This window comes from Coturnix japonica, chromosome 5 (genome assembly GCF_054131305.1).
Source record: "Coturnix japonica strain WE chromosome 5, WE-NBRP24, whole genome shotgun sequence".
Taxonomy (NCBI): Eukaryota; Metazoa; Chordata; class Aves; order Galliformes; family Phasianidae; genus Coturnix; species Coturnix japonica.
In genome coordinates, this window is record NC_140667.1 from 22,936,807 (window position 1) to 22,950,655 (window position 13,849).

Below are 13,849 nucleotides of genomic sequence, written 5' to 3' on the forward strand. Positions count from 1 at the left end.
ATTATTAGAAACATACCATTTATTCTAACTAAAGCACCTGTTTGAACACAAGTATGAACAACTTCTTTAAGAATATATCCTTCCATGCTACGTTCCTTTTTTATAAAGTAAAATCAAAAGTTTAAGGCTAACTATTATTCTGATGTTTAGGAAAGTTACTGCTGTTGTCCAAGTAGTAGAGCCACAGGTAATTTGCAGCAGAGGTAACAGATATAACCAAAAATGATAGAATTAATAATATTATATAAAAGCATGGTTATCAAAGAGTAAGTCAATAAAAAAATATGACTAATTATACACAAGAAACATTTAATGCACAAATCGGAGTGTTACAGGTATTTTTATACACTTGTTTTGTATTAAATACCAGTATTTACACAGTATAAAATAACATTTTTATATTGGTACTTTTAAGCATAGTGAGGGGCAATTTGCAAAAGATAACAGAATTCATTAAAATGAAAACACAAAAATGAAAAGTTTGTTTCAAAATAAAGTTTAGAAAATCTAATAATTCTCTGCAAGGGAAATGGTAAAGTAAGTTACCTCATCAAAACCCACAATTGGAAAAATTACTATGGGTATCTTAATCACAATACACGGCTTGCTTTCAAATTCCCACCTATTGTGGTTCTTCAATTGCATATGAGCCAAAACACATTATTTGGTTCATGCATGTTCATCCCGTGTATTAGTAATTCAATTATCTCTCATTATGAGCATCATAAGAGCTCCTTACAACAGAAGAAATATTTTCATCCATCTTGTAATTCATTAGAAAACCAGTTGTCATCAAATACTACATAGGAAAGCACTTTACTACTGTATTTGGTGTATTCCATATATTAAATCTCAATGCAAGCAACACTTCATACTATTAAGCTGGGATAAAATATAGACAATATGGAGAAATCTCAGTCAGAATGGAGTAAACACAGAGACAATTCCACAGCTTCTCTGTGGAAAGCACTATAATTTATATCTTGCATGGGCAGATGGGAGAGAAAGGAGACAGCTGTTGCAGCCACAACAGCTGACTACACCAGATACGCCACAATTGCAAAACAGATTTTAGTGAGCCTTCTCTCTTTTTTTAGCCTCTGCCTTTACCAAGAAGCCGAAGACAACAGAGGTGACAGCCGGAAGCACAGCTGTGTTTGAAGCAGAGACAGAAAAAACTGGCATCAAGGTGAAATGGCAGCGAGCTGGCACAGAAATTACTGACAGTGAGAAATATACTATCAAGGCAGAAGGGAAAAAGCATTCACTGACAATCAATAATGTAGGAAAAGAAGACGATGTGACATACGCTGTAATAGCTGGAACTTCCAAGGTCAAATTTGAACTGAAGGTCAAAGAACCAGGTACAGTGTTTCCTAAGCAATTCTATTCCGTCAGTACTTCCAGGCTCAAGTTCAAAATTCATAAATAAGGCCCATAAAACTAACTTGAAAAAGTAAAATTACTCTACCAGCAAGACATCTGCTTTGCCACGTGATTTGAAGCTTCAGTAAGGTTTTAAAACATACTCAATATTAAGCAAAGGAAAACCTTTCCTGTGGCTAAGGCACACCATTCTTCTGATGACAGAAGTCCACACAGTTGAGATCTCAGAGGAAAATCTCAATGTTCTTCTTTACAGTTCACCTTCAAAAGCTTTCTTTCCCTCTAAAACTCTTAGTCTCCATTCAGCACTTCTAGAATTTTACTTTTTTATATTTTTTTCTTTTACTTTTGTTACAATGAATAAATAAGAAGTGGCAACTATATCATGATGTTAGTGAGTTCTTCTGGTCATCCGAAAAGATGCTCACAAATACTTAACAGAAGACACGATATCCTGTTCCAACAACAGTGCATGAAAGATTATGAGAAAGGGTAATCCTAGTATGGATTAGGGCAATTTAACAGTTGTCAGAGCGTGTAACAGCATGTTCTTGCTGCCTTTCTCACCAACAAAATAAAAAGGTAAATATTATACTAGTTATGTTGTTCTCACTGTCTTTTAGGTTAGTTCCAGACAGAACGTGCTACATGTAGACAGCCTCAAATAGCAGCGTCACTGAATTTAGAATTGCAATTGTGGTCTAAAAGATCTATGCCTTTTACAAACAGAAATTGGTAAAAGAGACATCAGGATGCCAAAATGAAACAACTTTCCTGTATTTGTTATATACTCATGCCTCAAAATCAGCCTTTTCTAAATAGTTACACATCAAAGTTATAAAAGCATCTCTCAGGTACGGTCTTGTTTTTCAGACCTTAGTAAAATTAAAGCATAAAGAATAACTAACTGGATTAGCCATTGTTATTTTCAAAAGCAATAACCACTTAGCTTTTCATTATCGAAACTGTAGAAAGTGTCTCCTCACCTGTCCAGACACAACCACTTCCCTTTGTTTCAAAGGAGCCACTCAAATTATTCTCTGGCACAACATTGCCAGATACCTCTGGTGAAAAGACACAGCAAAAACTGCACATGAGACTTAAGTGAGGGGTAAGCAAGGCCCTTTGGAAGTTTATTTGCTACCTTGGGGGGAAAAATATTTCAGCAATTAAATCAGTTCAGGAAAATTCTACCTCCCTTCCTCTGTCATAGTTGCTCATTCTTCAAATATCTCTATGTTCAAGTATTTCTACCTTCTCTACTTCCCCAAATGAACTTGCATAAATGTGTGTAAGATGATACTTTTAACTGAGGGGACAAATTTCCAGAGGAGCAAATGATAGAGGGAATTTTAAAATACTTTCTCTGTACTGATTGCAAATGGTGTGTAGATCTTCTCCCAGACTACCAGATCTGCTGTGTTTAGAGCATCACATTCACACACAGAATCAAGTGAAATCTCACAAAAAACAAAGTCTTCAGAAAAGCTGAAACTGCATCACTTTTCACTACCTTTTCTATTTTTTTCTATAACTGAGGCTAACAGTAGCACTAATCACCAGCTGACAAGTTCCTGCCTATCAGGAACATAAAATTAAGAAGTTCAGATATCAGTTCTTTCCCAGCTCAGCAAAGAGCCTTAACATCCAGCTGTCAGTAGGCACCTTCTCCTAGCAGCAAATCTTCTAAATTCCAGAAAATTTAGAAGATTTATTCAGAAAGAAACCATTCTGTAACTTAGGTTTATATTCCTTTGCAGAAAAGAGTGAGCCAGTTGCTCCTGCTGAAGCTTCTCCTGCCCCACCTGCCTCAGAGTTGCCTGCTCCACCAGTAGAAAGCAACCAAAACCCAGAAGGTAATAAAGAACTGCTGCTGTTACTTTAAGCGTGGTACATTAACAGAAGGGAAGAACTAGGACAGGAAATCCTTGCAGTAAGTGAGGTAGACACCAGGAGAATGCTAGTATTAGATGACAGAACAATTAATCTCAGAGATAGAAGAAATATACTGAGACATTTTGAAATGACTTAAATTTATTGTATAGGCCATAACAGAAGCCGATGCAGGAAGTCCTAATTACTAATTCTTGTGTTTGATGCAGTTCCACCTGCTGAGACAAAACCAGAAGAGCCTGTAGATCCTATTGGGCTCTTTGTGACACGTCCTCAGGATGGAGAAGTTACTGTTGGTGAGTACAAAATCTAAGTCAAGTGGTTGCAGACTGCATCTGCTGCCTGATTGTTTAGCTCTCCACCAAGGGATTACTGCAGTGACCTAAAAGATATACTAAACAAAACATTGCTCATAATCTCATTTTATCCTACTTGCCTTACAAGGTGGAAACATCACTTTCACTGCCGTAGTTGCAGGTGAGAGCCTGCTGAAGAAACCATCAGTGAAATGGTTCAAAGGAAAGTGGATGGACCTGGCAAGCAAAGTGGGGAAACATCTCCAGCTGCATGACAACTATGACAGAAACAATAAGGTACAACTGGTAGCATAAGGTTCTCAGCCTTCTACATATTGATTTTAATGTGGGGAAAATATACAATTATCTAGAAATGTTTTAATACTGAGGTACCCAAGGCTCCACACACTGTTATATTTATGCCTGCACATCTATGCTTTGACTGTGCAGACATGAGACAAGCACTATATCCAGACTCTTTCATTTACTTTATCTATGATGAAATGAAAAAAATATATAGAGGACTGGAAAAGTATTCTTATGCATAATGTTCTACCTTCCTCTCAAGTAATAAATTCTGATTATATTTGAGAGAAAATAAATCAGGCATATTTACACATGATCTGTCATATTTCTATACAGATTAAGCATTCAGCTATTTATGTTGGAATTTACTTTTCTCTAGACTAATTTAAGTAGATAAGCAATTTCTTCCACAAAAATGTCCAGGGATACACATGAGGAACATAAGAGAGCCTGAGCCATGGCTTCTCATCCTATGTGCTAAACGAAGCACTATCACCCTCTCCTGGATGGAACAGGACAGACTTGTTCACAAGTAAAAGAGGCACTAATTTTGCTGAATTTTTAAATGTACTTCATATATTTTGGATAGAGGCTGTATTTGAGTAGTGAAAGCTCTACTGCTGTTTCTAATGTACAAGAAGTTACCATATGTAATGACTGCACACACCAGTGTGTCAGTATAGTTTGCTAATAGAACATTACATTCACTTACAGATGACCCATACCAATCATACTCTTGCTGCTCTCGTTGAAATAGGAATATGTAATTTTTATGACAGTAATGTGTTACACACTCAGGACATTTGTAATTCTAAAAGGAAATGAAAATATTTCATCATTTGTCTATTTGCTTTTATGCCTTAAATGCTGTTTTCTCTCTCCCTCCCTCAGCATTTCATTTTCTAACCTGCAAAATGTACCAATGGTCTCTGTTCTAGGTGTACACATTTGAAATGGAAATCATAGAAGCAAATATGACTTTTGCAGGAGGGTACAGATGTGAGGTGTCTACCAAGGACAAGTTTGACAGTTCCAGTTTCAACCTGATAGTCAATGGTAAGATGAACTCCTGCCACCTTCTTTCTTACTTGTATTTTTTTTTCCTTTCTGTTTGTTCATCAACAGTTCCTTCTGGCACAAAGCAGTAACTAGACAATAATCTGAAGAATAGATCTAAAGAGCTTACACTTGCATAGGCCTATTGATAAGAACTGGAATGGGTTGGCAGAGGTTTAGAGCATTAGAAGGAAAACTTGGATGTCACTCAAGTCAAAACTGGAATGCTCTTAAAGACAGTACACAGCAAGGTACAAAGCAGCCCAACTGCTCTATGGCTTTTTGCTGATTTCAGGAGATTAGAACAGAGCAAACAGGTTAATTCTATGCAATATCCTATGTGCAGTTTCTGTCCATCATTACCTTATTGCCAGGAATTTACCTTTGCGTTCAGGGAGTGAATAATAATAGACAATTGTTTTCCAATAGTTTTCTCACTGGAGTTTCAAAATGATCTGTGAAGCTAGCACTGAAATAAACTTTACCATCAGAGGAATTAACAAACAAGAGGGAAGAGAATTTGTCATACTGCAGCCAATTATGGAGCATGAGACAGAATTAAACCACACATTAAACACCGCATGTTGAAAGCAAATCAGTGACAGTTATGTGCTTAAACCACTGCTTCAATCTTCCAATAAAAGACCGATCACAATTTACAATGTAAAAACTTCTGAATAAAATGACAAACTGAAAGGCTTTGTAAATAGCACTGTATTTTTGCATTGATTTGACTTGTCATCCCAGTCTTGTTTGTCACTCTTTGTCACATTAGAGGCACCAGTAAGTGGAGAAATGGATATTCGTGCTGCCTTCCGACGCACGTGAGTATGTACAATAGAAATCTGCATAAATTGGATTATATTTCCGTGGAGAATTCATTACTTTCCTAGACAAAGATTAATTAAAAGCAAAGCTTTTAATTGCCAACAAGCACTAAGATGGGGATGTCTATTAAAATATTTCTACTATTAAAATACTAAATAACATCTAGGAATCATTTAAATAATTTAGACCTTGTACTAGCATAACCATTATGCTTTTCTTAAGCATTCTTCTTTCTATGCTTTTATGGAATTGATAATGTCTAACATTTTATGAATTTTAGCATTAACACATCTGTTTTTTCATTGCTAAGTATTTCTTCTACCTTTGTGCAAGTTGGTTTCCATTTTAGTTTTTTAACGTACCAACAGATATCAAGTTCTTTAACATAGGGGAAAAATTAACTGTGGCAACTGCTTGAAGCTTTCCATACAAGTGCTATTTTTGCGTGAGATTTTATATAGGATTTTACATTCTATCACAAAAAACTAAAAAAGGTTTGCAAAACTTATCTACAGTCAAATGTAGCTATAAGTAGCTGACCAGCCTTGCAATGATGCCACAGAGAACATTCAGTGCACAGCTGCATTGTGTTCATTTCACTGCAGTGGAATTAGGCTTTCAAGAGTTTCTCACTAGAAGCATTAAAAGAATTATTTCATAATCATTTGGGAGTGAGTACGAGAGCAGCTTCAGGCTGCTCAGATTTTTAGCTCCCTCTTTAAGAAGGGAGCCAAGTATAAAATAGAACTACTGAAATCTGAAGCTCTGTGTTCGATACCCTCACTCAGGAGCCTGGCAGGAGCGGGCAGACGGATGACTTCAGCCTTTCTCAGGTAGTCTCTGACTGTGTCAGCAGACAAATTAAAGCCTAACAATGAACTGTCTCTCTCTGATCAGGAAAAGAAAAGGATTAAAGAAAAACAACACAGAACTGGATTCACTTTCTATTACAAACAATTTCCCAATAAATAATTGTTTATAGTATTTAGTACTACAGGACTCTAGAACATATGATAGTAAGTAGTGGCATAAGATACTGAAAACTGTAGCTTGATACTTCAGTGAGAGGCAGATTCATAAAAAAAACAAAAACAAACAGCATGTGTTTGGCAAGTTGTATCTTCACACAAACTTCAAATGATGTGCCCCTCTGTTCTACATCGTTCTCTCCAGACTGATCATACCCTAACCAAAATTTTCTTAACCAAACTTATCAACTCACATGCGTACAAAACTCTGTTTCCTGCCACACTCTCCACCCTAATTATCATCAAATTGCTCATCCTAACTCTTTTGGTCTTGATATCTTCTACACCAATTTAAAAAGTTTGAGATGACACTTAACTATGCATGCTAAAGCAATTATTAAAGCCATACCTTTAAGAAAAGCTAAACATCAATTGCTGGGCTTTCCTGAAAACCTGATTGTAATTACCATCTTGGAAGGAATAACATGACTAATTTCCCTCCCACCTCTAGATTCGGCATTCCTGAATATTTGATCACAAGGAGCCTTTTCAAAACTGGTGTTATAACAGCAATTTCTGTATATATTTTATGCCTGCAACCATTGAAAACCTGCTCAAAGCAGGGAACAAAGAGGCCAGAAATATACTTCCTTGCTTGAATGTTATAACAAAATTATCCTTTCTACTACTGTACTATCTTGAAAATAATCACAGAAGTAAAAAAAATGTACTTTCTTAATAGAAAGTTCTCACAGCTTATTTAAAACAGCAGTGATTAAAAATGAAACCATTTGCGAATTGTTATTTTTTTTCCTGCCAACCTTGCATTGTCAAACAGCACAAAAAACCTGGCTCTCCCTTCCCTTCTATCTTTATCACCAGTAAAATGCCCATGCTTTATCTGCTGAGGCCATTTTCTTACGTATTTTTATACTTGCTCATGTCGTATCAAGTTCCCCTTACATTCTATTTACATGTCTACAGACACTGATTTTTTCTGATGAAATCAGCACGGTGTGTTATTAGAGTCACCATTATTTCTACTATCACAAGTTCAGCTGAAAGAGTAATTTCTGTATATACATTAATTAAAGATCAGGTGTTATTACCAGAGGGATCAGGATGCTGTAGATGGCATCGCCAAATTCTTGTTCTCATAAATCAGTTCATCACAACATTATGTCATGGTACTTCTTGAGCCATTTAAAGCCCGACATGATTCAGATGACAGAATTCTTCCTTTTGCTCTCCCAATCACAAATGATGTGATACTTTTTTCTTTACAATGAACTCTGGAAACACAAGGAGACTAAATAATAATGATTTTTAAAAAGTTGGTATAATAGGAAAAATAATTGTCATTTTCATCTATAGAAATGCTGGTTCTGTACAGGCCCACACTATAAACAATACCCATATTCCTGAAGCTACAGCTTTCTAAAAGCACTAGAGAGTAAAAAGGAAAGCTTCTGAAACATCTCTAGGAAAGCAAACACATTCTACATCAGTAGGACCACCCAAATAATAACTTGTGCAATTCTCCTTAAAATCAGTAAATTTCTTAGACCTGCATGAAGGTCAGTACAGGCAAAGCACCTAATTAAGTCATCTGCCAGGTCAGAGCAAATTCAAAACTCTGTTTCCATTTATTTCTGAAACTAACTAAGTTTTTCTGTTACTACACAGCACCGAGGGACTTGATGAATCTGGAGAGTTGAATTTTAGTGCCCTACTCAAAAAGAGGTGAGTAAAAATTCATTAATTTCAGAGATATAAAATTATCAGCTTCTGCAGAATAACTCTGACAACATCAGATGTAGAGTAAGCAGAAGTTTCCTAAGTTTAGAATCCTTTTAGATTTTCTAAAGCAACTCCGGCTAGAGAAAAGATGACAGGTAATTGTAGCAGCTTCCACTGACACTGAGGATTTGCTGCATTTTTGCTGGGCTTACAATAGAGGGAAAAAAAAAAAAGGAAAGGAGTCCCCTCCTCCCCCCTGCCCAAGAAAAGCCTGGGACAAGGGCTTGTTTCCGCCAGCACTTTGCACTTCAAAAACTAAAATTACAATATATATATATATGTATATATATATATATATATATATATATATATATATATATATATATATATATATATATATATACATACAAGGCTGCCTTACTAAGAACACTTCTTGTCCTGGGTTTTTACAATACATGACAGGAAAGAGCCAGGAAGAGAAGCATTTTTATTAGATATTTAATGTTACTGTTGTTATTACACTGTACAGCTACGTATTACACAACATACCTATTTACTATATAGAGAAATTCCATGTTGTATATATTTTATACAACATATGTTACTATTTTGATCTTAAGTCTAATGTCTCTTTTTTACTTTCACTTTCTTTTTGTGAACTTTTCCTTCCTACTGTCACCCTTCTTTGGCACAACTGTCTTCACAACCTCTCCACTTGCATTTTTACCGCCTTCATAATCTGGATGTTTTGGATTCCACTGTTGGCAACAGAGAGTAAGATTTCTACTTCTTTTGATTATAAATGCATGGCTGACACTGAACATAGTTAACATTTAGTTTGAAACAATGCATGCATTTTTATCTTATGTGTATAACGTGACAAAAATTAGATAGCGTGAAATATTACCAGCTGCCAATTTCTGAGATAGAAATGCTTTTATACAGTCAGTAGAAACTAAGAGTAGGCCATTCAGTTCAAACCAGTGTATTTTCCCATCCTTTGTTCTTCACCAACACTTCCTTTTACAAGCATATATAAACAGCACTTCAACATACAATTTTTTCTCAATAAGCTGTTGCTTTGAATTCCTGTTATTATAGCAATTAAAAATAGGAAGCTCCTGTTGATCCCACGTCATCTGCCTGATCTACATGCTAGTGCCAATCAAATATGCTCTCAAGTTTTATTACACTCATCATTAAACATGTACAGTGAACATACTACTAAAGTCACTTATTCCACAAATATACGGACTTCTCCATTACAAAATAATTATTTCTATTTCAGGTAAAGTTTCCATTGCTCATTATCATCCATTACTTTTGGCATGCTTCTTTCTGATTATTGTCCATGGTCACTCTCCATTTCTGTCTCATGAAGTTTCTATAAATATTTGTCACAAGACTCATGTTTTGCATATATACATAGTCAATATAACTTTCCACAGTTCATAACTTAGTGAACTTGTGAAGGTCAGTTTCTGTTCAGGTGTTCCTGTCCCTACTTATGAGAAGCATTCTAACTTTACAAAGAATACAGAATTAAGCCATGCAGACATCTGAAGTAAGATGACTCTGGAAAGTAATAAAGCCTCAATAGCATTATAGCTAACTTGTCCAAAGCAAGCCTCACATTATATATGACCTCTGTAATATATCCAGCTAGAAGTGCATTCTGGTTTTGCAGTAACACCATGACCAGAACTCTCAAAGGGGTTGGCTAGAAAAAGAAACTACAACAATCAAACTTTCTTTATTCGATATTGATATCAAAGATTCTTGTTTCATCATGAACCCCAGAGAAGTATGAGACAAAAAGTGCAATACTTTTTTTTTTTTTCTGTTGTAATTCTAAAGTAAGGAAAATACACTTTCTGAATAACTGCAGTAACCAAAACTGAGAGCTCAAACATAGTAGTTGTACACATGTTCTAACTTCTACATGCAAAAAATAGAAAGAGAGAGAAAAATTGGTCATCTCTTTTTAAAAGTTTTGAATGAATGGAGGCCGACATAAAAAAAATTATTTGTTCCTAATTTCTTTTGGGCAAACACAGAACTCTAAAAAGTACCAAATATCACCAGTATTTCCAGCAATGTTCAATTTGATTATTTAACTATTCAATATTTGTTAGACTAAAATAACGTCACTGCATTCTATCAGTGTTTGTGACCCTTTGTGTGTTACAGGAAAGGTCAAAATTCAGCATTTTGGTAATTTAAGCACACTGATGCATTCACTGTTCTGGCTGTTCTTCACAGTTGCTTTAGAAGCAATTTGTGACTCCTTCAGACTTTGCTGAAGACTGCTCCTATGCTAAAGGAGAACTGAAAGGCATACAAACTTACCATGGAATGAAAGTGTTTTTCATTAGAATAGGACAGGTAAAAGGACCTCATGCTGAGGAACTTTCAAGAGCTATGCAGATTCAAAAAGAATTGAAGAATGTTCTTCCACCACTTCCGCTTTGTTCCTCCCTTTTTACAAGTGCCCTCAATCCACATTCCCTCTATAATAGGAAGAGCTTCTTATAATATATCTCCTATCGCTGTAATTTAATTAACTGGTGTTGACATACAGATGTCATGGGCCAAGGAGAGGTCACTGGGAAGAGGAAGGGAACAGCTGTCATAGAACTATTAAATGGGAAAGTGAGCAGAGACCTTGAAGGAGGTGACAGCTGACAGGGTCCATTCAGTTGACAGTAATGGGATAGGAAAGAACCATCTCTGGGATGTACAAAACTATTTTTAACCCTTCCACATATGTTTAAAACATATCAGCTGCATATTCCATTTACAGCAGATCCACTAAGCTCCATCTTAATGCTCCTAAGTGCATAGCTAACCTATGAGGTGATCACCCTTGATAAGGATCCCCAAAATCAGGGAGAGTAACTTAAGGGTGGGAGAAACATAGAGAGTCCAAATTCTCAGTTACTTTTCATACACCACTTAGTTCTTACTGATAGTGAAAGAGTACAGCCTATGTCTTTCTGGAATCAAAAATAACCTTTTAACAAACAAAATAGTGAGAAGGCATACTGGGATGGTGAAGCCCTTGGCTATACACAGAGAATGGATTTTATTTTTTTTCTTTTTGAAAACCCAGTTCAATGCTACACAAATGACAACATTTAACTTTTAGCACCATTTTGTTATGTACATGCAAGTTATAAGCTTTCTCCTCTAATTACTGTAAATACTAGGAGTTAGAAGTACTTCTATTTCTTTCATTTCCACTTCCACGCAACTAAGCAGTACTGCCAGATTTGAAAATGGGATTACACTGAGTAATGGAAAAGTCAAAGCAAAAATTAAGGAGGTCTTTTCAATAGTGAGATATATTCAGCCAGCCATGTCCAACCTGCAGTTCCTGCCCACTGCCTCCAGCAGTGCCTCCTCTTCCCCACAGAGGGGCCCCAGGGCACACACCCACTGCTAAGCAACAACCAAATCCTCAGTGCACTATTAACATCATGTTGATTGAAACCAGGGCACAGGGAGGGGATTGCTGTGCAGCACTGACTCGAGTGATGGCAAACAATTGTATGCATTTTGATATACTGGCTTAAACAAGTGCTCTGAACAGCAATGAATATCCAGCTGTGCTTTCAGGTTTGATAAAGGAGTTTGAGAAGAGGTTTTAAGATCAGAGAAAAAAAAAAAATAAAAAAATCAACACCGTTTTCAGTTCACATAAATACAAAACCTACACATTTTCATGTGGAACATACAGAGTTGCAATAAGATTTCAAGTAAAAAACGTGATCATGACTCTTCAAACTTTTATAAGCACTTTCTTAACAGAGAAAAACATCCTTTGCTTCACAGCCACACCTTATTCATGTGATTGCTTTTTGACAGTATGCACATTTGTCAAGTCAATATGAACAACTGTCAAGAACCGAACTACAAGAAGAGTAAAATTTCATTAAAAAAAATTTCTCATGAACACCTTGAGAGCTCACTAAGAATTGCAACCCCTGCCACTGAACAAGACTGACACATTAGTTTCACAAAAACAAGGTCAAATATCCCATTAGCTTTATGCTTTCGTTCCCCTCCTTTTTTTTCCCCTTAAAAAAAAAAAAAAAAAAAAAATTAAAAAAAAATCAAGAATTAAAATTCCAAGGAGTCCAAACTTCAGATACGGTATCAGCCCAGTGAGTGCTAGTGAGGACTTAGTGCTCAGTGAGTGCTAAACCACTCCACAGATAACATACATTGCATGCCATACTTCAGCTTTCATTCAGTGAGCTGAAACCCTCTTCTATTGTCTCCCTTCTCCTGTTCAGGAACTATAATGCTGGAAATGCTAAGCACTGACTGCAGTTCTTTAATAAACATCGTATTCTTGTTACAAATAAGACCATTTTGGTCAGTCACAGCACTGTTAGAAACATTTGGTTACACCTATGGCCTAGACTAACTACAGTCATGCTTTTTTAAGTAGTAATATTTCTCATAGACTAAAGGGACTGTTCTTTTCCTGAAAGAAATAACCCTCCATTGGATAACAGACAGATAATCCTTCCATAATTCTCTGCTTTTCTCAACACTGTCTGCTGCATAAGTGGTCTGCATGCTGGGGTTTACCGCTGTACATGACTTTGCTAAATGAGTGTGCTCTGCTGCAGTGGAATCTGCTTGCTCCTGGTAACATCAGAAACAGCTACCACAAGAAGATCATGAGAAGTAAAGAAAACATTACTACTTCCATCCATTCTCTGTTTATCAAGCAGTGGTAGGCAACAGATCCAAGAAGACAGCAAATTAGAGCTGCTTACATCCCTGTAAGGTCATTTGCCATCATTAGGAACAAGCAGAACTGCTTACACTTGTAATTTAGAACGCAGAATGGAACAGTACAAACTGAGTGAGGGAATTTCACGTCACTAGGGAATAGAATTTTCTTAAGGCTATTTCAGAATTTTTGCTAAGCACCTTCATCTCCCTGCTACTGAAAAACAGGCATGTTGGGCTAAAGGTAAAGATGACATTCATAGCTCTCTTGTATTAATGCATTATGCCCTCTTTCTTGCCTATCGGGATGCTGCATGCCTTTCCGAACACTGCTCTTCATCGTTCCTGAGTTCAGCAGTTTCTTGCGCACTGCAAATCGGTAAGATAATATGGGTTACACCAACTCCTTTTTCTGTTTGTGAATTTTTAAATAAAATAAGTATAATGGGGAAAAAACCAAACTTTTTCCAATATCTGAGAACCCCATTTTCAGCTGGTTTTGCTAAATCAAACACTAATTCTTCTGTAATCACCAGTTTTCTGGTTAAATCATAAAATACCACTGTAAATATTGTCTTATTTGCCAGTACACAACACTGCCTTTGCATTAAATAATAAGGTATTTTAATG

At 36.2% G+C, this 13,849-nt stretch overlaps 1 protein-coding gene across 1 annotated transcript in view; it reads left to right on the forward strand.

Annotated features, from left to right (window-relative positions):
- MYBPC3 (myosin binding protein C3) overlaps positions 1 to 13,849 on the forward strand; it is a 49,014-nt gene that overhangs the window by 6,438 nt on the left and 28,727 nt on the right. Inside the window, exons 2-11 of the mRNA XM_015864288.3 lie at positions 1,098 to 1,364; positions 3,147 to 3,242; positions 3,489 to 3,575; positions 3,724 to 3,872; positions 4,820 to 4,937; positions 5,713 to 5,761; positions 6,554 to 6,598; positions 8,420 to 8,476; positions 9,245 to 9,247; positions 13,575 to 13,598. Coding sequence (XP_015719774.1) covers positions 1,098 to 1,364; positions 3,147 to 3,242; positions 3,489 to 3,575; positions 3,724 to 3,872; positions 4,820 to 4,937; positions 5,713 to 5,761; positions 6,554 to 6,598; positions 8,420 to 8,476; positions 9,245 to 9,247; positions 13,575 to 13,598 — 895 coding nt within the window. The remainder of the gene's footprint in view (positions 1 to 1,097; positions 1,365 to 3,146; positions 3,243 to 3,488; positions 3,576 to 3,723; positions 3,873 to 4,819; positions 4,938 to 5,712; positions 5,762 to 6,553; positions 6,599 to 8,419; positions 8,477 to 9,244; positions 9,248 to 13,574; positions 13,599 to 13,849) is intronic.